This window comes from Nycticebus coucang, chromosome 19 (genome assembly GCF_027406575.1).
Source record: "Nycticebus coucang isolate mNycCou1 chromosome 19, mNycCou1.pri, whole genome shotgun sequence".
In the NCBI taxonomy this organism is placed as follows: domain Eukaryota; kingdom Metazoa; phylum Chordata; class Mammalia; order Primates; family Lorisidae; genus Nycticebus; species Nycticebus coucang.
Genome location: NC_069798.1, coordinates 70,008,888 through 70,034,373, shown reverse-complemented (window position 1 = coordinate 70,034,373; position 25,486 = coordinate 70,008,888). Strand labels below are relative to the sequence as shown.

General features: G+C 49.1%; 1 protein-coding gene across 3 annotated transcripts in view; it reads left to right on the top strand.

Annotated features, from left to right (window-relative positions):
• The window catches only part of MBP (myelin basic protein), a 112,304-nt gene that overhangs the window by 26,028 nt on the left and 60,790 nt on the right, over positions 1-25,486 (top strand). For all 3 annotated transcript variants that reach the window (XM_053571089.1, XM_053571088.1, XM_053571086.1), the window contains exon 3: positions 23,718-23,805. In XM_053571089.1, coding sequence (XP_053427064.1) covers positions 23,718-23,805 — 88 coding nt within the window. The remainder of the gene's footprint in view (positions 1-23,717; positions 23,806-25,486) is intronic.

Sequence of the window (25,486 nt, the reverse complement as noted above, 5' to 3'; positions counted from 1 at the left end):
TAATGTCTGTACATGTAGAATTTCCACATTTTTTAGGCAAGTCACATGAACAGATTTTTATGGAACTCAGATAATTCTTAAGTTAGACATTTAATACATGTTTAGAGCTTAGGAGATTGAGATGCAGGGACTAGATCACCAATCTAGTCGGACACAGACACGTGGTAACACCTGGACAATGTCTGGGACATTGCTGAGGTGCCTTTTTCTATTCTCATAGCTCCCCCCTAAAAAGCTCCTGAGACCTCAGTTGCAGAGCACTAGACAACTGCTTAATAAGCAGACAGTGCCCAAAGTGGCTGCCCTGTCCATTGCCTCAACTGTCCAGACGCTCTGTAGCAGCGCCAGGACCCCTGTGGGATGGAGCCTTCGGTACCAGCACTGTCTGGGAGGGGCCGCTGCAGCGTAGCCAGCAGCGCCTGGAGTGGGGCCAGTGCACCTGAAGGCCTGAGTGTCTAGTGTTAGTTTCCATAATTTAGACTGTAATGGCCCCATGCAGTGAGGGGCAAGCCTGTGGGGCCGCGTGACTCTGCTGGACGCTGGGCGTAGAGGCCTTCATTCCTCCCAGAAAGCTGCCAGGTGTTAGCTCCAGTTTGTCAATAAGAAGAATTAGACTGTTTTCCAAAGTCATAAGATTTTGTGCAAAAGTTAACACTGAGTTCGGAAGGTGAGATCCTCTGAAAAACACAAACCCCCTATGAATGCCAATCAGTGTAAAGGACGGTGCTGGGCTGCGTGAGCTTCACAGATGAAGACAGTACACATGGTCGCTCGGCTTGGAAGCCTCAGACCTGCCGCGGGTCCTGTACTTACTGATCCCCTTGTCCAAAATACCTCCAAGGAGGGATCTCCTAAAAAGAAGGATAAAATAATATAGAAAAGGTAGCTGGGTGCTGTGGCGGGCACCTGTAGTCCCAGCTACTCGGGAGGCTGAGGCAAGAGAATCGCTTAAGCCCAGGAGCTGGAGGTTGCTGTGAGCTGTGTGAGGCCACGGCACTCTACCGAGGGCAATAAAGTGAAACTCTATCTCTAAAAATAATAATAATAATAATAATAATATAGAAAAGGTGTCCTTGTAAAGAGATCTTTCAATAATCTATAAATAATCAATAATTCTAACCAGCTGTGTAGCTGACTTGAGAAGGAGCTGAAAGTGTTGCAGTGGGCATCCCCGGGTGGTGTTACGCATCCTTGTAGGAACCAGGTGCCTCTGGGGAGGTGGCAGCACCTCCTGGCTGCTGGGCCAGCTGTTCACCTCCAGATGTGGCACAGGGAGGTCTTGGGAATGTTGTGTTCAAGAAGCAAATTTCTTACTAATGTTAAGAAACAACTTTATGAACCTGACATTTGATGGCAGATTCCCAAACGTGTTCAGTCAGTGATGTATTTGCTTTTGGAAGGGACTTGAAAAGAAAGTCTCCAGCTGATGCCTATTAGGGAAGTGTGGATGTGAGGTTGGTTCTGGCTTTGCAAGTGCGGAAGTGGGTTTGTAGTTCCGTCTCACAGACGGGGAACCCGATACCTTGCTCGTCAGAGGTGGCAAGTGTCCTGATGGAAATACAGTTGTTGGCGTGGTAAGGTATAATTAGGAAACAGGCACCATCTATTAAACGTAATGTCAGCCGATTACAAAGTGGAGCCTCAAGGCCACGTGAAGCCCATGGCGGGCGGGTACCTGCTGTGAGTCTGTAAATGCGACACCTGCTTCAAGCCCTCTACCCACCATCCTCTCCACCCAGTTCCCAGCACACTCCCACCTTCCCTGTCCTTGCTGCTGGGGGCCAGGAGAGGTCAGCTTGGGCTCTGCCCACCCAGGGCCACTCAGACGCTGCAAGACGCGTTCTCCATTCTTTTGCCCAGATCACAGGCTTTACAAGGTTTGGGAGTTATTAATCAGCTTTGCTTTCATCAGAAACTGTGACCCAATTTGCACGCAGCTAATGTTTGACTTTGGGCTCACAGAATTCGTGACATGTAGGTGATTCATGTACCGCTGGACGTTAGGTATGAATGATGTGTAGTTTCTTGTGTGTAAAATTAGGGAAGCAGCAAAGTGTGCTCAAAAGGCAGAGGCCCACAGCCGGCAAACACGCCTTCTCCAGGAAGTGGGGATCACACACCAGGGGCCTCAGGGGTTGCTGAAGGGGCCAATGATCTTGGGAAATACAGAGCCTGGTTCTCTGGGGAGTCAGACGGGCTTTACATCTTGTTTTTAGCTGGATCCGTAGAGCTTCCGTCCTTGGTCCTTCTATTGCTGTCGTCTGCACCACAACATCCGTTCACAAACTTGCAGCTCGGGAAGACAGAGGTCTTGGCCTGCTGCCATAGCCGGAACAGAAAACCCGCAGGGGCAGGTTGTTCCGTTAAATAGCCTTGTGGGTGGGCAAGAACTGAGCTCATGGTGAGCGTGTTCTGTGTGAAATAGTCTCCAAATTCGAATCTGGATTTAAACTTGACGGAGAGCCTGACATTGCAGGGGCATTGCAGGTACTGACCTATGAGTGCCGGGCATCCTCCCTGGAAGCATCTCCAGGACGATGGCGTTTCTCAGAGGGTGGGGAGTTAGACTTTGCCGGAGTGGGTGGCTCATAGGAGGGCGTGACAGATTGTCTCCAAGCACTGCAGTCTGCGCGCGCTCACCGTCTCTGCGTGCATACTGAGCCTCCTGAGCACCATTTCTTACCTGAAATGCCGCATATAACCGTCTCCACAACAGGTGTCATTTCAGTCTGGAAGCCGAAAAGGTATCTTTTTTGTATAAAGTTTCTATGGTGGTTTTATTATCCTTTATTATTTTTTTATTAATCCTTTATTAACGGAAGAACTTTTTAAATACAGTACTCAATTAAAGTCCCTTACCATGTTTTAAATTAAATGAAACTTAAAACACTCAAGTTCTCAGAATGGAATTCCCTAAATTCAGCAATCCAATTGAAAAAATTTAAATTTGAAGGCAGGAGTTTTTATATGCTGGAATACATTGGTGAAAGATTATCTCTCAGTCTGTGAATGTGCACACGAGTTATGTGCGTGTGTGCACGCACATGTGTGTGTGAGACTTTTCTCCTGCCACCAGACTCTGTCCCTGAGAGAGGCCCGTCTGCACCTGCAGAAACACCCCACTCGGCACAGCCCCAGCCCTGCACGTGGGTGATTCTTATACTTCACGCTTCTAATTGCAATTTGGTGCTTGCGCTAATTTAATTACTATATTTTTGAATTTAATTATTGTATAGTTTCAGATAAAATTCACTGTTGTTTCTGCAACCTTTGATATTTGGAAAATAGAATCCTTGTTATTTAATGCGTCCTAAATTATGTGTGAGTGTAAGTCATCCTTAACCAAACACAAATTGTAAGCAAACAAATCGGGCAGGTGGTGGTTATACCAGTCACCCCCGGTGATCTCGGGTTTCTGCACTTAGAATGTTCAGAGATGCGTGTGTGTACTCACACGACACCACACACTGTATCATAATTGTGCTGGATACTAACAAAGTACCAATGTCTAGAAACTGAAGTGTAAAGTCTACTTTAACTGTTGTTTTCAAATGTATTGGGAAGAATTTGCCTCTTTGGGAAATCAGTTTGAGGAATATCCTCTAAGCACACTCAGGCTCCCCTTTCTCTGACCAGGCCTCTCTGCATCCCTGTGGGGGCAGGAGGGGGTCTTCCTCTACATCCCTGCGGGGAGGGGGGCTCTTCCCTCCTCCCACCCCTGGGGGCTTGGCCCTTTGTGCAGCCCACTCTTGTCCATGAGCAGATAGGGAGGGTCTGCTCAGATGTGATGTTCCCAGGTGTCCTGCAAGGAAGGCAGGGCAGGCTGAGGCCAAGACACAGCTCAAGTGTCAGTGTCAGGGTCATGCTGGGGAGGAGGGAGCCTGCACCTGAGACTGAGGAGGGCCTGGACCACCCGGCCAGCCACCTGGACAGTGGTTTGGTGAGAAAACCTCACTGGCCTAGAGTGAGCTGCAGGAGAGGGAAGGCAGCTTGTCCAGAAGTTGCTTTGGGAAGCTGTGTGGTAAAGAGCTGTTGGGACACTGAGTGTGGCTGTCGCCGTCTGGATGTGGGGTATGGATAACAGAAAGAGCGAGGACAGTTGCCTGAGCCCTAGCTCCGAGTTGAACATGGTCACGTTTAATCTCATCCTTGCTAAAGTCATGATTTCATTTTAGAAAGGCAGACATGCTTGTCTCAACCTCAGGCAGACCGAGGTTTGGACGCCATGACCTGGCCCCTCACAAGGCACGCCCAGCTGTGGCTGACCTCGGGGGAGGGCCTGCTGCACAGACGGCCACCCCAGGCTTCCACTACACCTGGTATTATAGGTCACATGTCAAGTAAATCTGCCCAGTCCTGGAAGCACAGTGGGAAGTTGAGGCACAGGGACTCGGGCCTTAATTTCAGGCCCCCAGGTGGCTCCGTGGAGCCTGGGGCAGAGGAATGCAGGTGTCCAAAGCTCAGGGTGGGGGACACAGCAGGCAGGGCCCACCAGGTGACTCCTGCAAGGACACCAGCCCCATTTTCCAGGCTGCACTCATGCTGTCAGACCAAAAGGAAGGGACTCCTTGGAAGTGTGGCAGGCTGATCCCTGCAGCCCCCAAAATACTGTTGCCTAGAGGGTCACTGCATAGCTTCCCATAGCAGCCACAGCAAATTACCACAAGCTGAGCCTTGAAACAACAGCAATTTATTCTCTCACAGTTCTGCAGGCCACAGTCCAAATTCAAGGGCCATCTCCTGGCCGGAGCTCCAGGAGGAATCCTTCCTGCTTCACTCATAATCTGGGGCTCCTGCCCTCCTAGCCTGGGGCTGATCACTGCATCACTGCTCCTGGTGGCCACCTCTTCTGCGTGTGTCTCTGTGTCCCCACCCTCCAATAAGGACACGAGTCACTGGCCCACCTGGATAATCCAGTCTTTTATTCACCTGTAGTCACTGGGAAGTTTTCCTGCCCTAGGGCCATGTAGATGGCCTGACACTTTGCATCTGACACTCAGCAAGGTGGCTGAGAGTGGTGCATGAGTCACACATCCTCACAGCCCCAGGGAGGGGACTCATCTGACATGTGGGCACACGGGGTTACACCTGGGACTGGAATGAGGCCCCGCAGGAGGCAAGCTTGCAGCATCAGGAGGGCAGGGTACCAGTGACCGCGGGAGGATGTGACTGGCTTATATGAATAATCCTGCAACTGGCACAAAGCCGAGCCCACCATGCAGGGATTAGTCAGTGTGCCTGGTCCTTGTAATGAGGAAGATGTCCCGCCATGGGACCCGTCCTAGGAGCACACGCAGGCCTTAATTTTAGGTCTTACACCACACATGAGGGAGGATCTCTCTGGGACACCTTAAGTCTGTTGACATCTCCCAGTGAGGTCACCTTCTGGGGATGGGGCCAGGACTTTGACATATGTGCTTTTGGGGGGAAGAGAGAGAGACCATTTAACCCAAACTAAGGGTCATTGCTGATTTAAATATAAAATGTGGGTTTGTGGCTGGCTACAGTGGCTCAGGCCTAATATCCCAGAACTCTGGGAGGCCAAGGCAGGTGGATTGCCTGAGCTCAGGAGTTTTGACCAGCCTAAGCAAGAGCGAGACCTCATCTCTACCAAAAACAGAAAAGCTAGCCAGGCATTGTGGCGGGTGCCTGTAGTCCCAGCTACTCGGGAGACTGAGGCAGGAGGATTGCTTGAGCCCAAGAGTTTGAGGTTGCTGTGAGCTACTAAGCTATAGCACTCTACACTCTACCCAGGGTGACAGACTGAGATTCTGACTCAAAAATGCAAACAAAATATGTGGATTTGTAATGTTTTATTCAAGAAAAAAAAATTGTTATACTACAGGCTAGTCTTTTGTATTACTATAAAACACATAATCACAAATAAATACCTTTTTAATCTCTAATAATGGCTGCTTCAACCAATGCTAATGATCTAGAATACTTGTAGAACTTTTTTTTTTTTTTTTTTTTGCAGTTTTTGGCTGGGGCTGGGTTTGAACCAGCCACCTCCAGCATATGAGGCCGGCACACTACTCCTTTGAGCCACAGGCGCTGCCCTACTCATAGAACTTTTTAACCTGCTTTTTTAACTTTTAACTTTTTTAACCTTGCTGCTCCTGTTATATGATCTATCATACCAGAACAACATGTCACCATTGTTTTTCACCAGAGATTCTGAGCCTTTCTCTGTGAACAGTAAAACGTGAGCACATAGGATCTTGTGTGGCCTGAATATTTGTTTCCCCCTAAATTCCGATATTAGGACCTAGTGCCCAATGTGACAGTGGCAAAGGGTGAGTCGCTCCAGCCCTCATGGAAGAGGCCCAGGAAGCTCCCTCACCCCCGAGACCTGTCAGGTGCGAGCACAGCTGGAAGAACCCCATGAAGAATGGGCCTCATCAGACATTACTGGTGTCTTAACCTGGGACTTCCTAGCCAGCCTCCAGAACTATAGGAAATAGATTTTGACTGTGTAGAAATTACTCAGTCTGAAGGACTAAGGCAGGATCCCAGAGATCAGGTGACCATGCATGTCCAGATCTTTGCTTAGCATTAGAGTAGGGCCTTCAGAGCTCCATACTGACCCTGCTGCATACTGACCCCTATTCCATACTGACCCTGCTGCATACTGACCCCTATTCCATACTGACCCTGATGCATACTGACCCCTATTCCATACTGACCCTGATGCATACTGACACCTATTCCATACTGACCCTGCTGTATACTGACCCCTATTCCACACTGACCCTGCTGCATACTTACCCCTATTCCATACTAACTCTGCTAAATACTGACCCCTATTCCATACTGACCCCTATTCCATACTGACCCTGCTCTATACTGACCCCTATTCCATACTGACCCTGCTCCATACTGACCCCTATTCCATACTGACCCTACTCCATACTGACCCCTATTCATACTGACCCTGCTCTATACTGACCCCTATTCCATACTGACCCTGCTCCATACTGACCCTGCTGCATACTGACCAGTCCATACTGACCCTGCTGTGTTGTATACTGACCCTTCTCCATACTAACCCCTACTCCATACTGATGCCTGCATCATACTGACTCTGTTCCATACTGACCCCTGCCCCATGCTGGGCCCTGCTCTGTGGCATGTGTCATTGTCACCCAGAAGCAGTAGCACCCATCAGTTTAGGCACACAATGACCACAGGCAGCATCAGGCTCCCCTGGGGCTTTTCCAGAGGGCCATTCTAGGGAGGAAAAGGGCCCTCCTACCAGTATCTGCTCCAGAAGGAGACTTCCAAAGGAGGGGTTTGGACCCTGCTGCATACTCTGAGTAAGCAGGTGAAGCTGGAGGAGGGCTGCCCAGTGCCCCGCCTGGTGCCTTGAGCCTCTCCATTGCCCTCTGTGGCTGCCCCACGCTGCTTCCTTGCTTCTTCCTCCTAAAGCATCTGCCCCAGCCCTCCCTACCTCCCACCCAGGCTTCATCCTCTCCCAGGTCCCACAGTTGTTTCGAAAATGCCTGGCAGCTCTGTGGCCGAAAAAACAAAATGTCTTCTCTATGTGCATTTGCATAGAAGACTCTAGTCAGACTCCTGTGAAACAAGGACTCAGTCCTAGTCAATCCTGGTTAATTGGCACCTACCTGCATTTGCAGGCATGAAATTCTTGAACCACATTCAGGTTGTTAACAACGTTCCCGTGACTAATTTGCAGTTGAGTGGGCAGAGATGAGCACTAGCCCAGGCTGTGTCTCCCGGCTCCGAGAATGGACAGGTTGGAACAGATTTGCTCTTCCGATGATCCTCCCGTGATCCCTCCTCCCAGTCACAGGGCAGCAGGACTCAGCTCTTAGGAACGGCGTCTGCAGTGGTAACGGCAGTTCCATTCTGCATGGTGAGCTTGTTTCTTTAAGGCAAAGGAATCAGAATGCAAGGAGATTCATTTCTTCTCCTCTCCCCCTCCCTCTCCCCCATCCCTGTCTTTCACTTATCTTATTGTATTGATACTCACATGAGAACCTGTTTTTTACTTAAGAAGATTTTATTGTCACCTTTCTAAAGATCTGACTATGGGAAATAGTGCAAAGATGAGTCACAGGAAAGACGCGTGAGGGTGCCCAGCGTGGACTCTGTGCTAGTGGAGGGCTTTGCACGAGTGAGCTCACCTAGTGTTCACAGTGGCCCTGGGAGACAGAAAATGTCACCTTTCCTGTTTTACAGAAGGAGGGGAACCAAAGAGGCCAAGAAGATTGGCAGGGCCAATATTTAGAAGAACGTTTATACTCAATGTATTAGTCTGTCTTTGGGGCAAAGATATATCTTTCTTCATATGTTTGATCAGTTGCCCTCCTGCTATGTCTCCATCATAGGAAGCAATTAAATACGGAAATATGTCTGAGCACAGGGGATATATTCGAGAAGTAGGACAGTTTGTTATTACATGTAAGACCAAAGTAAATGCATTCACCTTCAAATTAAAAAGATCAGAGGCTTCCATCGCCTTATTCCATTCTCATGAATGCACCATATTCTTTTGAACTGAATGAATGATCTTACCTTCCATGAATTAGCTGGAAGTGCTTTTTAATTAAACTTGAAATTCACTCACCCATCTACTCTGGAAGAAAAAGAGCTGCTGAATGGTGTCACTGCCTCTCCCTCCCGCTCTCCTCTCCTGCCCCCTGCCTGATGTGACGCCCCTTGCTCTACTTCACCGGCTGAGGGAGCGCAGCTTCCAGGAATAAATGGCCAGCTATCTGTGCTCCTAAAATAGAAGTGACACCACAGGCCCCCATAAACGGTTTTACTAGGACACTAGTTAATATTTATTTTGGGGCAACTTCTCAAAGTCCATATGTAAATAAAGTCTGAGCATATTTCTCTGCATTGTCAACCTGAATGAGAAACGAGGGAGGCTGCCTGCAAGAAAATGGGCTGGGAGTCTGCATGCCATGGTAAGCTACGTGTGTACTCGGAGCAAAAAGAAGACAACGGTTTGTGAAGGAAGAAGGAGAGGATTACACAACTGTTTTGGGATTTTTCTTCTTGGCTACAAGGATCAATAACAAGGGTGGTGTCAGAGCAGCGCTGGAGAGAGTTGCTGGGCTGACGTCCCGGCGGAAGCATTTTCTGTGCAGGCCTGTGGTTTCTGCAGTCTCCCCTGAGTTCTTGTTCACAGGCCTGAGCGTGAGGCCCTCCCTGTCTGCCAGGGTTTCCTGAGCACTAGTGACCCCATTTTGATTCTAGTGATTTTCACAGCTACATTATCTAGAAAGAACACTGAAGTCTTAATCACTCTGCAAAGTGGACCCCCGTAAGAGTGTGGCTTTGAAACTATGAAGGCTATTTTCTAATCTCCGGTAATGTTTCCTCCAAGAAAGTGGCTCATGAGCTCTCTCTCTCCAACATGTGGTTTCAAACTCCCTTTTAGTGATGCCGTGATGTTTCATTTTTAACTGCTTGCAAACTGAGTGGTGATGGGTTGTTTTGTTTTTGTTTTTTTTTTTTTAACAGCTTGAGATATAATTGAAATGCCATACAATTCACCCGTTTGAGGTATGCAATGCGATGTTTTTACTACATTCATGGACAGGAACAACCATCACAGCTGTCAATTTTATAACACTGACATCACTGCCAAAAAAATACTACCTTTAGACGTCACTCCAGCCCCTCGACCGCCAGCCCTGAGCACCAGCCACCTGGGCTGTGGGCAGGTGTCCTCACTGCAGACGGGGTCACACCCGTGGAGTCTGCGGCTGGCGTCTCTCACGTAAGATGTCTGCAAGGTTCTCCGTAGCGTAGCGTGTACCGTGTGTCAGCACTTTATTCTTTTACACATGCGTATCAATTGTATCCTCTTTTGGTGGCTAATAGCATCCCACTGTACGGAAACAACACGTTTGCTCGGTCCGTTTATCTGGATCACACTGCCATAAACAAAACTCCCGTGCACGGCGTTAGGTGGACACCTGTTTTCATTTCTTAGCAGTCACCACCGCACCCGATCCTGTTCCCCAGCCCGAGATAAAAACTAATGCACTTCAGGGCGGCGCCTGTGGCTCAAAGGGGTAGGGCACCCGCCCCATATGCCAGAGGTGGCAGGTTCAAACCCAGCCCTGGCCAAAAATGGCAAAAAAAAAAAAATGAATGCACTTCAGTCCCCATAAATGTATCTATTCTGGACATTCCTTACACACAGACTCAGGAAATATGTGCTTTGTGCTGGCTTCTTAACATAGTGTCTCATTTTCAGAGTTCATCTCTGCTGTCGCGGGTATCGGGACCTCGTTAAATACCCTTTTCATCACTGAGTGATATTCCTTTGTGGGAATATCTCCTATGTTACTAATACTTACCCATTCAGGAGTTGAGCATTTGGGCTGTTTCCATCTTTGGGCCATTGTGAATATTCATGCCCAGGGTTTGAGGGGACACACACTTTTTTTCTCCCTGGTACATCCCGAGGAGTGGACTGCAGATTCGTATGGTAACTGCCACACTTCTTCCCACAGCAGCTGCACGTTCTCACATTCCCGCGGCAATGTGAGAGGACTCTGGTTTCGCCCCGTCCTCACACGTGGTTGTCAGCGGTCTGCATCCCGGGGGTGTGACGTCGGCTCCCCTGGGGCCTGGCCCCTCCTTCATGGACCGTGGTTTTAGGAGTCCTTTGTGTATTCGGGATACCTGGCCCTTGCGAATATTTTCTCCTGATCTCCAGCGTCGCTCACTGTCTGGATGGTGTCAGGGGCAGCACAGAGGCCAGCAGGCTTGGTGGAGTCCCATTTGTCCTGATTTCTCTGTTGGATCACACGCGTGGTGTCAGCATAAGAACCCGGCCTGGGCAGCACTTTCTCCAGGAACTAAAGTAACTCCTCTCCTTTCTCAGTCTCAACCTTGTCTTGCCCCCCTCTCAAATTATTATTTTTAAAGCAGAGTCGTGATGACTTGAACGCTGTTTTCATGAACCATTGTTGCCACCCAATGTGTAGGGAAGGACCTGTACCTCCCTCTCCCTCTCTAGTACTTTTCTGTCTGGATCAGGACCCTTCACCAGGGCGACGGGCCGAGGGGCACTTGCCAAAATCTGGAGATGTTTCTGGCTGTCCCAGCTGGGGACCTCGTGGGACCCTTTAGGCAGAGGCCGGCGAGGTTCCTAAACCTCCACGCACGGGACAGCCTCTGCCACACAGCCAGGAACCAGCCAGCCACACGCAGCACCTGTTCAGAGGGCAGGAAGCCCTGGGGTGGGGGGCACAGCCGGGGGTCTGTGCTCCAGGGTCACCGTCCTGCCTCTGAGGGAGCCTGGCCGCTTGGTGCTAGTTTGTTTTCCTCCAGATCCCTGACTCTGATCCTAAAGGCTTTCAGTGTTTTCCCAGGACCTTTTGTTACTTCTCCAAATCCAGTGTAGAGCAAGAACAAGGCTGTGATCTTTTCTTCAAGACACAAAAAATGCTGAGCATTAAGCGCCTGTGGCTCAGTGAGTAGGGTGCCGGCCCCATATACTGAGGGTGGTGGGTTCAAACCCAGCCCCGGCCAAACTGCAACCAAAAAATAGCCGGGCGTTGTGGCGGGCGCCTGTAGTCCCAGCTGCTCGGGAGGCTGAGGCAAGAGAATCGCGTAAGCCCAGGAGTTGGAGGTTGCTGTGAGCCGTGTGACGCCATGGCACTCTACCCGAGGGCAGTACAGTGAGACTCTGTCTCTACAAAAAAAAGATACAGAGTTACAGGAACTTTTTTTATAATGGCACACACGCCACTGTTTCCTATGTTGATACTTTAAAACCTAAATGGTTTCAGACATAACTTATCACACGAATTACATTTTGAAAACATATAGGAAACTTTTTTTGCCCACATGAAATACCAGGAGGTTTGATCCCCACTGTGTGTTCTGCCTGTGAAGAGCCATCAGCTCAGGACAGACTCCCTATAAAGGGCATTTTGGGTGGCTTCCCACCCCTGTTTTGGTGTAGTTGAGATCACTGAGGTTCAGTTGAAGGGTAGTGCATAGGAATTTAAACTAAATACACAGGGTGCCAGAAAAACATATACACATTTTAAGAAAGGAAAAAAATATAGTAAAATTATAACACTTAATATAAACCAATATTTGTTATCTTGTTATTGTACTTTACACATCTTATAATTGCAGAAGTAAAACATGACTAGAGCATTACAATTTTAATACAGTTTTCTCCTTTTTTGTTAATTGTTTTTTATTAAATCATAACTTTGTACATTGATGCATTTATGGGGTTCAAGGTGCTGCTTCAATATACAATGTGAAATGCTTACATTGAACTAAGTAACACATCCATCACAATTATACTCTTTTCTTAACAGTTTTGAAATGTACCTTTGCATCATGCACGTTAGGTGAGGTCCCCCATATATCCTCCCTCCTCCCATTTCTCCCCTCCCCTCCCCTCTCTCTCCTCTTCCCTTCTACTTTCTGGACTATGGTTATGTTTTGCCATTTGTATGAGTGTGTAGGTGGTTATATATTGATTTCATAGTAGTATTGAGTACATTGGATACTTTTTTCCATTATTGAGATACTTTACTACAAAGAATATGTTCTAGCTCCATCCAGGTAAACATAAAAGATGTGAAGTCTCCTTTTTATGGCTGTATAGTATTCCATGGTGTACATGTACCACAATTTGTTAATCCACTCATGGATCGATGGGCACATGGGATTTTTCCATGCCTTGGCTATTATGAATTGGGCTGCAATAAACATTCTGGTGCAAGTGTCTTTGTTGTAAAATAATTTTTGATCCTCTGGGTATATACCTAGTAGAGGAATTGCAGGATCGAATGGTAGGTCTACTTTTAGTTCCTTGAGTGTTCTCCAAAATCCTTTCCAAAAAGGTCGTATTAGCTTGCATTCCCATCAGCAGTGTAGAGGCTTTCCCTTCTCTCTGCATCCCCGCCAACATCTGTAGTTTGGGATTTTGTGATGTGAGTTAATCTTAATGGAGTTAGATATCTCAAAGTAGTTTTGATTTGCATTTCTCTGATGATTAGGGATGACCCCTGGGTAATTAAACCAACACCAAAAATACATTACTGGGATCTGATCAAACTAAAAAGCTTTTGCACAGCCAAGAGCACAGTAAGTAAAGCAAGCAGACAACCTTCAGAATGGGAGAAGATGTTTGCAGGTTATGCTTCCGACAACGGTCTGATAACTAGAATCTACAGAGAACTCAAACTAATCAATAAGAAAAGAATAAACCCTATTTCTATGTGGCCAAGAGAATTGAACAGAAACTTCTCTGATGAAGACAGGTGCATGACCTACAAACACATAAAAAAGTTTTCTCCTTTCTTAAAATGTGTGCACATTTTGGGGCACCTTATGTATATATTTACAGCCAGTCTAGGCAGGACCTGGATCTATACTGAATGTAGAAGGAATATTTTTGCTTCTTGAAGGACAGATTAGCTTAAGAAAGATTCCACAGTTCTCTTAAGCCCTGTGTTCCTGACAGCAAGGAACTTGCTGGTCACGGCTCCTCCAAACCCAAAGGCTTGAACTGTGCCCTAAGCCGGGTTCCCCGCAGTGGCCCTAGAAGTGGATAGTGCCGCCTGTGCCCACCACGTGGCACTGCCTCCCCTGGCACTGCCCTCTGCCGGTCAGTACAGCCCAGTGTCCCTCCACGCTCAGAGTCCAAGAGGTGGCTGCTGTCTGGTGAGGCCCTCCTCCCAGTACAACAGTCTGAGGTCCACTACCCTTGTCACCTTCTCAAACTCTCCAGGACACACTGTGGGTGGCCCGTTGCCCTGGTCGCCCCATCCATCTCTCCAGGACGGCTCAGGCTGGGCACCTGGAGGGCAGTCCTTCACCTAGGGCAGGATGCATGAGCACAGGGATGCTCCTGTGTTCAGGTCACCCTCTCCTGCTGGCTTCACAGCAACCCGAGCTTCAACTCATCTCGGGGACCACAGAGCTGCCACCACAGAAAGGTGCTGGGTGGGTGTGCCCCGGGCACGGCCTGGCCCCCACAGCCCAGTGATGGACATGGCCAGAGCTGTGACTCTCACACCCTCACAGGGGCCAGGAGCCCGGGACGCTGCCTTCCCCGGTGCCAAGGATCAGGAGGGCTGGGGCCGTGCCCAGCAGGTACAGCCCAGCCCCCCACGGCCAGGACACCCACCCTGCCGCGAGCGTTCCTCCTCCCCAGCTCTGCGTCCCCACTGTGGAGCAGCTATCAGACCCTCTGCTCATGTCCTCATGTGGACGCCTCCTAGGAGAAGCAAGCAGACGGGAGGTTTGTGTCACAGGTGCTGTCAGATCAGGCGCCCCCAAGGGTGCTCACACTTGTGCTTCCCTCTGAAACGCACCCCTGCCCTTAGGAGAAGGCTGTTTGAGTTTCCTCTGACAAAACCAGAATATTAAAACCTTCCTTGATTCCTGGGAATTTGCCAATCACACGGTAGGAAGCCTGGTGGTGGTGGGGAGCAGGTGAGAACAGAGACGCTTTCACCGCCTTGTTACACGAAGAGCGATCAGACCTCTCCTTGGGAAGTAAACACTGAAACCCACGACACGACCAAGTGAGGCCTGGGGTGGGTGTGGATTATCCAGGAGGTGCACCCCCAGAAAGGTGCAATGGCCTGAGAGTGGGCAGCAAGGGAGAATTGGAGCCCAGGACCTCCTGGAATGACTCAGTCACCTCTCCCCGGAGCTCAGTCTCTATATGGACAGATGTGAGACTTACTTTCTCCCGGAGTTAAGAGTCACCCTTCCCCCAGGAATGGATTAACAAGCTGTGGTATATGTATACCATGGAATACTATTCAGCCTTTAAAAAAAATGGAGACTTTACATCCTTCATATTAACCTGGGTGGAAGTGGAAGACATTATTCTTAGTAAAGCATCACAAGAATGGAGAAGCATGAATCCTATGTACTCAATTTTGATATGAGGACAATTAATGACAATTAAGGTTATGGGGGGGAAGCAGAAAGAGGGACGGAGGGAGGGGGGGTGGGGCCTTGGTGTGTGTCCCACTTTATGGGGGCAAGACATGATTGCAAGAGGGACTTTAACTAACAATTGTAATCAGTGTAACCTGGTTTATTGTACCCTCAATGAATCCCCAACAATAAAAAACATAAAATAAAATAAAATAAAAAGAGTCACCCTTCCAAGCTGATTCCTGGTTGAACTTAAGTTCAGATTTTATGACACAGCAGAACCTCTGTAAGTTGACCTCCCAAAGACTGTAACAGACTGGTCCACATAAGGAGGTGTCCCCAGAAGGAACTAGGCCTGCTGTGCCCATATGTACGTGTGTGGTGTGTCCAGTCCATGAAAGTTAGATCAGCTTACGGAGGTGGTCAGCAGAGGGAGGCGCTCAGGGGTGGAAGTTCTGCTATAGGGTTATTTTCCAAAGAAACTTGTGTTGTGCACCTGTTTTTCTAGAGTTGTCCTGACGGGTAGTCCCTGTCCTGCCAGGGCCGAGACTCGGCTCCACGTGTGCAGACGGCTGAGCCAAGCAGCAGGGCTCTCCCGATCATGCAGCAGGGTCTGCAGCTTCTCAGCTGCCCCCCAGGCCTGGGGAGCCACCATCTGAGTCCCGCAGTGACAGGCAGTCCAAGCCTGGCCCCGCCATCCCGCAGGACTGTGACCCATCTTATAGTTCAACCGGCTCTGGAATTGTTCTCCTTGGTATTTGGGGAACCTGTTTAGAACTGAGGGGTGTGGCAGGTCATCAATGTAGTTACCATCTGGGGGCCTTGTTTGAAGGGGACAGTATTTTGAGAAGAAAGATCGAAATAAAAAGTGTTTTATTTCAATTTTAAAAACAAATCCGTGGCACTAATTCTGTGCCGGGCCCTGTGTGAGCATCAGCTGACTTGGCCTTTGCAGTGGCAGGAGGCACCATCTCGGTCACTGTCTTACAAATGAGGAAACAGCACAGGGGGTTAAGCCACTACCCCCACCCCCACCCCCACCACAGGCTGGTGAGGGGGTGGGACTGGGGCCAAGGCACCTGGCCCCAGAGTGTTCCCCGGCACAGTGCCCTGGGGTGGAGGCTGCTCTTCTTCTGGAGGTTTCGGGCTTGCTCACTGGCGTGTGGCAGCCCTCAGTGCATTTAACCTCCTATGTAAATGAGTGGTTTGTGTAGCTGGCCCCTTTCTCAAGAATCACTGAGCATGTTCTTTAACTCGGAAGGTCACCAGCACGTTGAGCAGCTGCTCCGTGGAAGATGAGGAGCTGAGAGCCGGTAGGCAGCGGGTGGCGGCCGGTGGGCTTGTTCTCTGCTGCTCCAAGACTCAGTGGCTTGAGCAACAGTAATTCTGCTGCCTCTCAGATCTGTGGGGCTTTGAGCAGGGTTCGGTGACCCTGCTGCCCTCATGGCTTCCAGGCGGTGGCCATAGTGATCTGTGTCATCCAGGGCCACCTCAGGTGCAGCGGGTCCCGGGTGAAACTGCAGGGAAACTGCTCAGTGGGGCTCCCCTCCCTGTGAGCCTGGCCGAGAGCCAGCAGGTGTCAACCCCATCCTGTGCCAGCCAGGTGGCCAGGAAACGGAAACAAGCTCATGTCCCCACTGGCCGAGTGTCCCAGGGAAGTGTCCCCTGGTCCTTTTTCTGTTTTACTCATTGAAGATAACATCGTATAAGGTTCCACAGGAACACATTACTGTAAGGAAGGGGGGCTGAGACCTGTAACTCGCCTTGCTAAACATCCCCAAGATTGTACACACGGTGAACTGGATGCAATCTCCCTCGCAGGTGGTCTCAGGGACATGCGCGATGGTCTTGACGGGTGTCCCCGGCCGGTGGCAGAGCTGGCTGAGCAGCTGCTTCCCCAACACCTGTCTCGTCATCTGAGGCTGGCCAGGCTGTGATTTCTGGTCTACCTTCAACTATCCTGGCTAACTGAGCTGGGAACAGCGTGACACGGCCCCTGTCATCTCACTTTTGTGTCCCCAGCAACTACACGGCAGCGTTGCAGACGAGTTTGGGTGAGAATGACCCCAGGGGTGTCCCACCTCAAGTTTTGCATCTCAGAAAATGCAGCCTTTTTTATGTTTTTCCTAAGGCATTGCAGAATTCTCAAAATCGAATCTACCTTTTTAACAAAGAGCAGCCATGCTTTAGCCTGGGCCGTGACTCAGGCTAACAAACAACCGGTTTCGCAGGTTCAATGCTGCTTTGTTTCAACATCTTGTTTCGTGTTTCAACATCTTTCCTTTCTCGATAAGTATCTCCTAGTCTGAATCAGGACTTGGGGAATAAATTTACAACTTTGTTAACGTTACCACTACAAGGTTCCTCACCCACAGCCTTGTTCCTTTTCAGAGTTTTCTGTAGTGATGAGAACTAAGCTTTGGACCAGACCTTCTAATATTGCCACTTGCCAGCTGTCAGTCTTTTAGAAATGCAAGGCTAAGTATCAGTGTATTTATCCGTGAGTGTGTGTATAAACACCTGCAGGAAGGAGAAGATCTCTTGACGTGGCAGGTGATGCTGCCCACAGTGGCCACTTGGCTGCAGGGGCCCCTGCTGGGCAGCCTGTCCTCAGACACGAGCCTCGCTTCCTCCTCCAAGGTTTGGCCTCAACTGACTGGAGGTCCAGCTCCGTCTGACCCACTGCTGCTCCAGGCGGTTCTGATGAAGACGTAACCCAGTCACACTCTCTGGGTTCAGAAAAAGGTGAACCTTGTGAGTTCCCAGGGGTGCCCCTCATCTCACCCATCCTAGGCCCTACACTGACCCCTGAGGGAGAGTTAGGTCAGAGCCTGGCCGAGTGTTCTGTTTTCTTTCATTTCACGTTTTACTCGCAGAGGAAATGAGACTGGGACCGGTTATAACAAGTGAACAGTCTAGGGATTCCATAGTTCTAAAAGCACACCTTCTTTTCCCCTGCCCTCCTTCACAACAGATGCTGACGTCTAATGGTGTTTGTGCTACACATATGGGGGGCTGTGTTGTTTTCCTGTGGCTTCTGCAAGAAAGTACCACAAGCAGGTGGCTTAGGACAGGAGAAGCCCATCCTCAGCTGCGTGGGTAGGGTGGCTTCTTCCCTTCTCCAGGGGAAAATCAGCCCCAGGCCCCGCTGCCAGCTCTGGGTGGCTCCCGTAGTCCCTGGGTCCCTGGCTCCATCATCACAGGTATTGTCCTGGGTGTCCGTCTCTGCGTCAAATTTTTTCTTTTCTCTTCCCTGAAGGACGCCAGTCCTGGGATTAGGGTTCAGCCTAACCCAGCATGACTCAGTCTTAATTTGATTACATCTGCAAAGACCTGGTTGCCAGGGAAGGTCCCATTCCCAGGTACTGGGGGTCAGGATGTGGACGTATATATTGCATACACTTAAGTAGATGTATATACAGGGTGTTCATAAAGTTCGTGTGTGATTTAAAATGGTTTAACTTTTTTTGAGAGAGAGAGACAGTTCCCACTCTGTTTCCCTGGGTAGGGTACCATGGCGTCATTATAGCTCACAGCAATCTCCATAACCTCCATGTCCTCAGCTCAAGCCATCCTCCTGCCTCAGCCTCCCAAAGAGGAGCTGGAACTATAGGCGCCCACCACAGGGCGCAGCTAAATTTTCTATTTATAGTAGAGATGGTGTCTCACTCTTGCTCAGGCTGGTCTCGAACTCCTGAGCTCATGAGATTCTCCCAGCTTGCCCTTCCAGACTGCTAGGATTAGAGGCATGAGCCACGGCACCCAGCCTGTGGACACATATTTTTAAGGAACACAATTCAACCCCTAAGAAGGAGTGAAGTTTACTGGCTGTCTGTGAACTGTGTGGGAATCTGGGAACATGAAGTGGCCGCAGTAGAGAGAACAGCAAACCTGCTGGTCTCAGCCCTGCCTTGGCCTCCCTGTGACCTCTCTCAGGCCTGCCCATGTATAAGGCTATTCTAAGTTTAATTTGGAAATATTTGGTTTGACCTAGTTAGATTTCTTTTGACTGTAATAGAATCAATTCCTTGGAGGGAATAAGAACCACACCCTTCAGAGCCCGAGGATACCTGCCGGACTTGGTGGGGCTTGTGCTGGGGCTCTTCCTGCCCTGAGAATATCGGGTATAGTGCTGCCCACCGTTGGGACCGGGCACAGGAAAGGTAGTGCTTCCCAAGGAGATGTGACAAATATCCACTCTTTTACTGGCAGAGAATTTTGAAAACTCTTTCATCACTGAAGGCCAATGAATTCTGTCCCCTGACATCCAATTGAGACCACTGCTCAGGGCCAGCTTCCTCCAAAGACCAGCCAGGGCTGAAGGAGCTTGGCCATGGAGCATGGATGGGATAGAAGGGGGCACCGCCTCGTCCATGGCCTTACCCAGGATGCAAAGGGGCACCACCTCCTCCACGGCCTTACCCAGGAAGGAAGAGGGCACCGCCTCCTCCACGGCCTTACACAAGAAGGAAGAGGGCACCACGTCCTCCGTGGCCTTACCCAGGATGCAAGGAGGCACCACCTCCTCCATGGCCTTACCCAGGATGCAAGGGGGCACCACCTCCTCCATGGCCTTACCCAGGATGCAAGGGGGCACCACCTCCTCCGTGGCCTTACCTAGGATGCAAGGGGGCACCACGTCCTCTGTGGCCTTACCCAGGATGCAAGGGGGCACCGCCTCCTCCATGGCCTTACCCAGGATGCAAGGGGGCACCACCTCCTCCGTGGCCTTACCTAGGATGCAAGGGGGCACCACGTCCTCTGTGGCCTTACCCAGGATGCAAGGGGGCACCGCCTCCTCCATGGCCTTACCCAGGATGCAAGGGGGCACCACCTCCTCCGTGGCCTTACCCAGGATGCAAGGGGGCACCGCCTCCTCTATGGTCTTACCCAGGATGCAAGGGGGCACCGCCTCCTCCATGGCCTTACCCAGGATGCAAGGGGGCACCGCCTCCTCCGTGGCCTTACCCAGGATGCAAGGGGGTACCGTCTCCTCCTCCATGGCCTTACCCAGGATGCAAGGGGGCACCGCCTCCTCCATGGCCTTACAGTTAACAGCTTCTGCAAATAACAAGAGGAAGCATAGGGCAGTTTTGATAAGTACATCACTCAGAAGCTTGCCTCCGTCATTGCACATGAACACAGACTTTGCTTGAGTGAAAATATAAAGTGTTGGGTGGGGTAATTGAGTAAATTTCTTAATTTATGATGAGCATTTTGCAATTGGTAAATAGTGAATATCATCTATATTTAGAAATATTTTTAAATCTACATGTAAATTATGAAAATTATGGAAGTTTGTCTTCTATTTTTCCCAAAAATTATTATGGACAAAGAAGTCTATTCTGGCATAAGTTGGTCCCACATATTTAGGCTGATGGACAGAAAAACTGGCACCAACAATAGGAAGGAGCCGTACATGCTTGAAATGTTCTTAGACACCTGAAGTTATGACCCAATTTGGAGTCAAATTTGGTCATAGTTGGGCACTGACCCCAGGGGAGGCCCTGGGTTATCAGGACCCACGCCCTTTTGCATATCTGAGTGCTATCTTCAGGAAGCCTGCTCTCTTTATCAGGAAAACTACATCACCTTTGACACATCATGTAGATTCTGTTTGTTTTGCTAGTAGGCATTTTGCTTATAGGAAATGTGCCCTTCATAAGGATATATTTTATATCTGTGGAATGACAACATCCCCAGTCTCAAAAACAAGCTTTTTCCTTGGGAAGAAATTAGCCATTGAATTTCCCAGGCTAATGCGGACTTTCTCTTAGCACCATGCTAGGCTGTGCGAAGGAGGGTGTTTCCTCGTCTGGGAACTGAATCTGAAACAGTGGAGGGAGGAGGACTGGGGTCCCCGGTATCATTCCTCTCCAGGGCTCTCCTGTGGCCAGCTCTGTGTAAGGGACAAATGGAACGGGCTCACTGCTGCTGTAGGACACAGTCTGCACAAACTCAGCAACAGGTGCAGAACGTCCCTCCCCAATCACACCGACTCTCCTCCAACACCAGCCCAGCGGGTAGAGCAGGGAGTGGCTACCAGGACACAGCACCCGCCACTCATTCAAGGCAAAGTGACGCACTCCACTATCCAACTTTCACACTGAATCTGAAATACCATGATTTCTATGATTCAGCATTGTGTAGTGGGCCACTAAGAGGAAAAACATTGCCAGTTCTACACAGACGATGTGATTGATTGTGGTCAGAGAGGATTTATAGGCAGAGGAAAGCAAGTGTGATAGAGAAATCAGAAGAGAGGCTCAGAGACAGCAGGATGGCTCACGGGGCAGGGCTCGCCTTACTGGCACACAGTTTGAACGGTCACCACCTGCAGCTGGGGGGAGCCCAGTGACTGTCATGGGAGTGAGTTACTGTCTGCTTACCCGTCCACTCAGGGCACAGAATGCTCTGTGCCCAGCTTATGGGAGGAGGCCCTGGGCTGCTTTTTAACAATACTGGCTACTTTGCAGTCAGTGCAGACTGTGATCTGATACTGGACTAGAAGCTGGGTGTGGAGCAAACATACGTGACCTGAAGTCCTAGCTGGTGAAAGACTATCAGGAAATTCTCTCTGTTGCAAATTTTACTCTTTTCTAAAATTAAATAGATACGGAAATATGTACACACACACACACATATAAAGTGATCTTTGGCTCCCTCTGCTGAAACAAAAGTGATCCATTTTAAACTTTTTAAATAGCATAAAATGGAAAGATCCTTTCGGTACCTGCAGCATGCCAAGTACCCTGCTGGGTTTGAGGGATCTAAAGATTTGTAAGGCAAGTTGACTGTCTACTAAGGAGGTGGATAAACACACGAGGTGTTTGCAACAGTCTTTAGTAGAGATAGGAAAACCTGCAAAAGGACACAGAGTTGCTGGGAGCTTGGGAGCCCTGGGACAGTCAGGGTCCCCAGGGCCATGACCCCAGCTGGACCTGAGGACACAGCAACGTTGAGGGGTGTGGAGACCCTGTGGGGTGCGGCCCGAACAGATGTGGAAGTTGCTGCTGTTTGTCCTCCCAAAGGGAAGAGGAACGCACAGTGGACACCATGCCCATCGCGTGGCCTGGGTAACGACTCTTAGAAAGGGAGATATTGATCTGCAGGAGGTGTAGGGCTAGGAAGCTTCAGGGTGAAGGCCAATGTCACCCAGAGGAGACCCTCCCTGTCCTGCTGGAGGACAGTTGCCTCAGCTCCTGACTCATTCCTCTTCCAGAAATTACCCAGTTAGGGGCATGACGGGAGCTAAGGAGCATTAGCACAGCACTGGTTATAACCCACAAAAGCCATTGCAAACAACTTCCAGGGTTATCCTGCCCACACTGCTGCCGGTCAGTGAAGGGCGAGCGGCCGTGGGCCCTGTGCTGACGTGAGTCCTCCCTGAGTCCTCCTCCCCTGGAAATCCCAGGAGCAGCTCAGCACCCGCAGTGTGCCCTTTCTGTAAGGACCAGGAGGAGGGGCAGGTGCCTGGCGTGACTGTGATCACCGTCAGGTGCACAGAACACAGAAGCAGCTGGGAGGCCCGACTGCCCCCTCCCGGAAAGGGAAGGAGGCTGAGGGATGCTGGGGGCCCAGGATGTGGTCACCTCCCGCCATCCACTGACTTTGAATTTGCTGTCAGGTAAAAGCAGGATGCAATAAAGTAATCAAGTGGAATTGATTGCAGAAATATAAAGAAACGGAACCGAATCTACTCTCTACGCTCGTGATTAAACAATGCACTGAACATTTTAAACTCAAAACTAAGCTCACACTGTCTTTAGGACCCCCTACAACTGTAGAAGGGAGGCCTGGGGGACAGGGAAGAAACTGGGGGCTTCTGAGGGTGCCAGTTCCCAAAGGAGCACTGGGGCCCCCACCCCCTCCCCGTGGGCTGCCTCCCTTCACACAGGGGCACCCCCAGATATTAGGTTCATTTTCTGGCCTAAAAGGGCTCATTCTCACCTCAAAGAGACCATGACTGGCTCTCAGCCAGCCAGGGGTAGAGGTGCAGAAGGGAGGCCCAGTGTCACTTCTGTCCCACAGAGTCACTTACTATCCAGAGGCCAGCCCTGGAACGAAAGGGATGGGGGATAGATAATTTGTTTTACCCAGACTGATGTCCCAATCCTCTTATATGAAAATATATCAACTGTACCAATTGAATGCTGCGGCTTAGGCAGAGAAAGCAAGCCGGACCCTCTGCAGAAAATCTACCCCAGACACATGGACCCTCACACTAGAAAATGTTTTTTTCTTTGAGATCATGGCATTTTATTATGAAAATAAAATAAAAACTTCAAAGACAAAATGATCCTAAAACATACATCAATAAAAAAAGTAATATAAAAACTTGAAAATTAGCAATGTAAAAAGTAATGTAAAAACTCAAAAAATAGTTCATAAGGGTAAAGCATTTTTCTTGACTTGTTAGACTTCAATTTGAAGGTAAACATAAAATAAAAACGTATTTATTGACTTCTACTCATTTAATCCACAGTTTAGAATTAAATCATCAATATCAACTGTACCTATAAAAACATCAAGTAAGATGTTCACACACCAATGGCAGAGTTTTGCTGGACGAGGGGCATCCATCCCATAACACATAAGGTCAAAAGACTCATGAGTTACATATGCTTCTCAAGGCCCCAAACTCAAAACCAACATGAGTTAACTACAACTCACGTGGCAGTTATTGTGTTACACAAAGAGTCTCTTGTACCTTGACAGCAACTGTGAGACTATGATTAGCTGATAAAAAATTTAAGAGGAAAAACATGCATTATAATTATTTAATAATTATAATTACTTTTTTCCAGGATGCTGAAACTAACAGAGGAGAATCTGAAAAAAAGAGAAACCTCAGTGGATTTTCCCAAGCTGCCTCAGAGGACAGCGATGTGTTTGGTAAGTGGCACACGCTGGCCAGGTGGAGAAGTGTTTGATGCTGTAACTGTGCAGGGCCCTGCGGACCTGCTCCCGGCATTAACAAGGGAGACTGTGGGCATGTGCACCACAGGCCCTGCCTCCCCTCCCCACCTGACTCCCCACCTTTGTTCAAGCCTTGATTTGGGTTTGGATTTGCATGCCTTCTTTTCCACACAGACACCTAACATTTCCCAAGATTTTCCTTGATGTGTCGTATTTCTCTTATCATATTTATCCGTTTGTGTGTGGGAATCAGAAAGCCTAATAGTGTCAGTAAAAAAGGAGGAAATGAAACTGCACAGGTGACTCAGAAGCATTGGGAGATAACTGCCTTCTGCAAAATGTTACTTCTTTGTATTTTCTAAATTGCCTTTATTTTACATATTGCTACGGTTCGAATGTGTCCCCTATATTCCACGTGTTAGAAACTTGATCCCAAATTCATACGTGGGCAGGAGGCCTTGGGGAGGTAATTAGGATTAGACGAGGTGTCAGAGTACGCCCCCTGGTGGACAGGCGGCTTTCTTTTTTTTTTTTTTTTTTTTTTTTTTATTAAATCATAAGTGTATACAATGATATGATTATGGGGCATCATACACTCACTTCATAAACCATTTGACACATTTTTATCCCAGTGGTTAACATAGCCTTTCCGGCGTTATCTCAGTTACTGTGCCAAAACATTTATATTCTACATTTACCAAGTTTCGCAAATACCCCTGTAATATGCACCACAGGTGTGATCCCACCGATTCCCCTCCCTCTACCCACCCCCCCTTTCCCACTTCCCCCTATTGTTAAGTTGTAGCTGGGTTATAGCTTTCATGTGAGAGCCCCAAATTAGTTTCATAGTAGGGCTGTGTACATTGGGTATTTTTTCTTCCATTCTTGGGATACTTTACTAAGAAGAATATGTTCCAGCTCCATCCATGTAAACATGAAAGAGGTAAACTATGCAGCCTTAAAGACAGGCGGCTTTCTAAGGCGATGAAGAGGGACCTGGGCTTGTTAGGACACCAGAACTGGCGGAAACAAGTTTCTTTATAAATTACTGTCTCAAGCATTCAGTTGTAGCGGCAGAAAGTGAACTGAGATGCATCCTGGCATTGACGTTTGTTGCTGCTTCCCCGTGAGTGGATAACCATGGTCCCATTTGACTTCTGTGCTGTTGAGATGGGGTCTGAAGCTCCAGGGCCTGCCAAGTTCCTGTCCTGAACTCAAGGCAGCTCTCAGTGGTGCCCTGCTCCTCCCTCTCCCCCATTCCTAAAGTGAAAGAACAAACAGGTGATGTCAAAGGTGCGCAGAGCCTGAGAAGCCACTGCTGTGTCAGAGGAAAGGGGGCAACTTTCTGTCTAATTAAACAAACATCATTTTACCCAGGGCCAGCCCAGCCCAGAGGCTGTAGACATTCAGGACAAACAGCCTTCCTGGCCACGTTCTCTAGCTCCGTCTCAGCCTGGTTTTAGAAGAGTCTTCTTAGGTGGCGCCTGTGACTCAAGTGGGTAGGGTGCCCGTCCCATATGCCGGAGGTGGTGGGTTCATAACCCAGCCCTGGCCAAAAACCAAAAAAAAAAAAAAAAGAAGGGTCTTCTTTTGTTCTTCATTTGTTAGGCAGAATAATAATAATAACTATAATAATAAGCCTCATTATTTTTGCTCC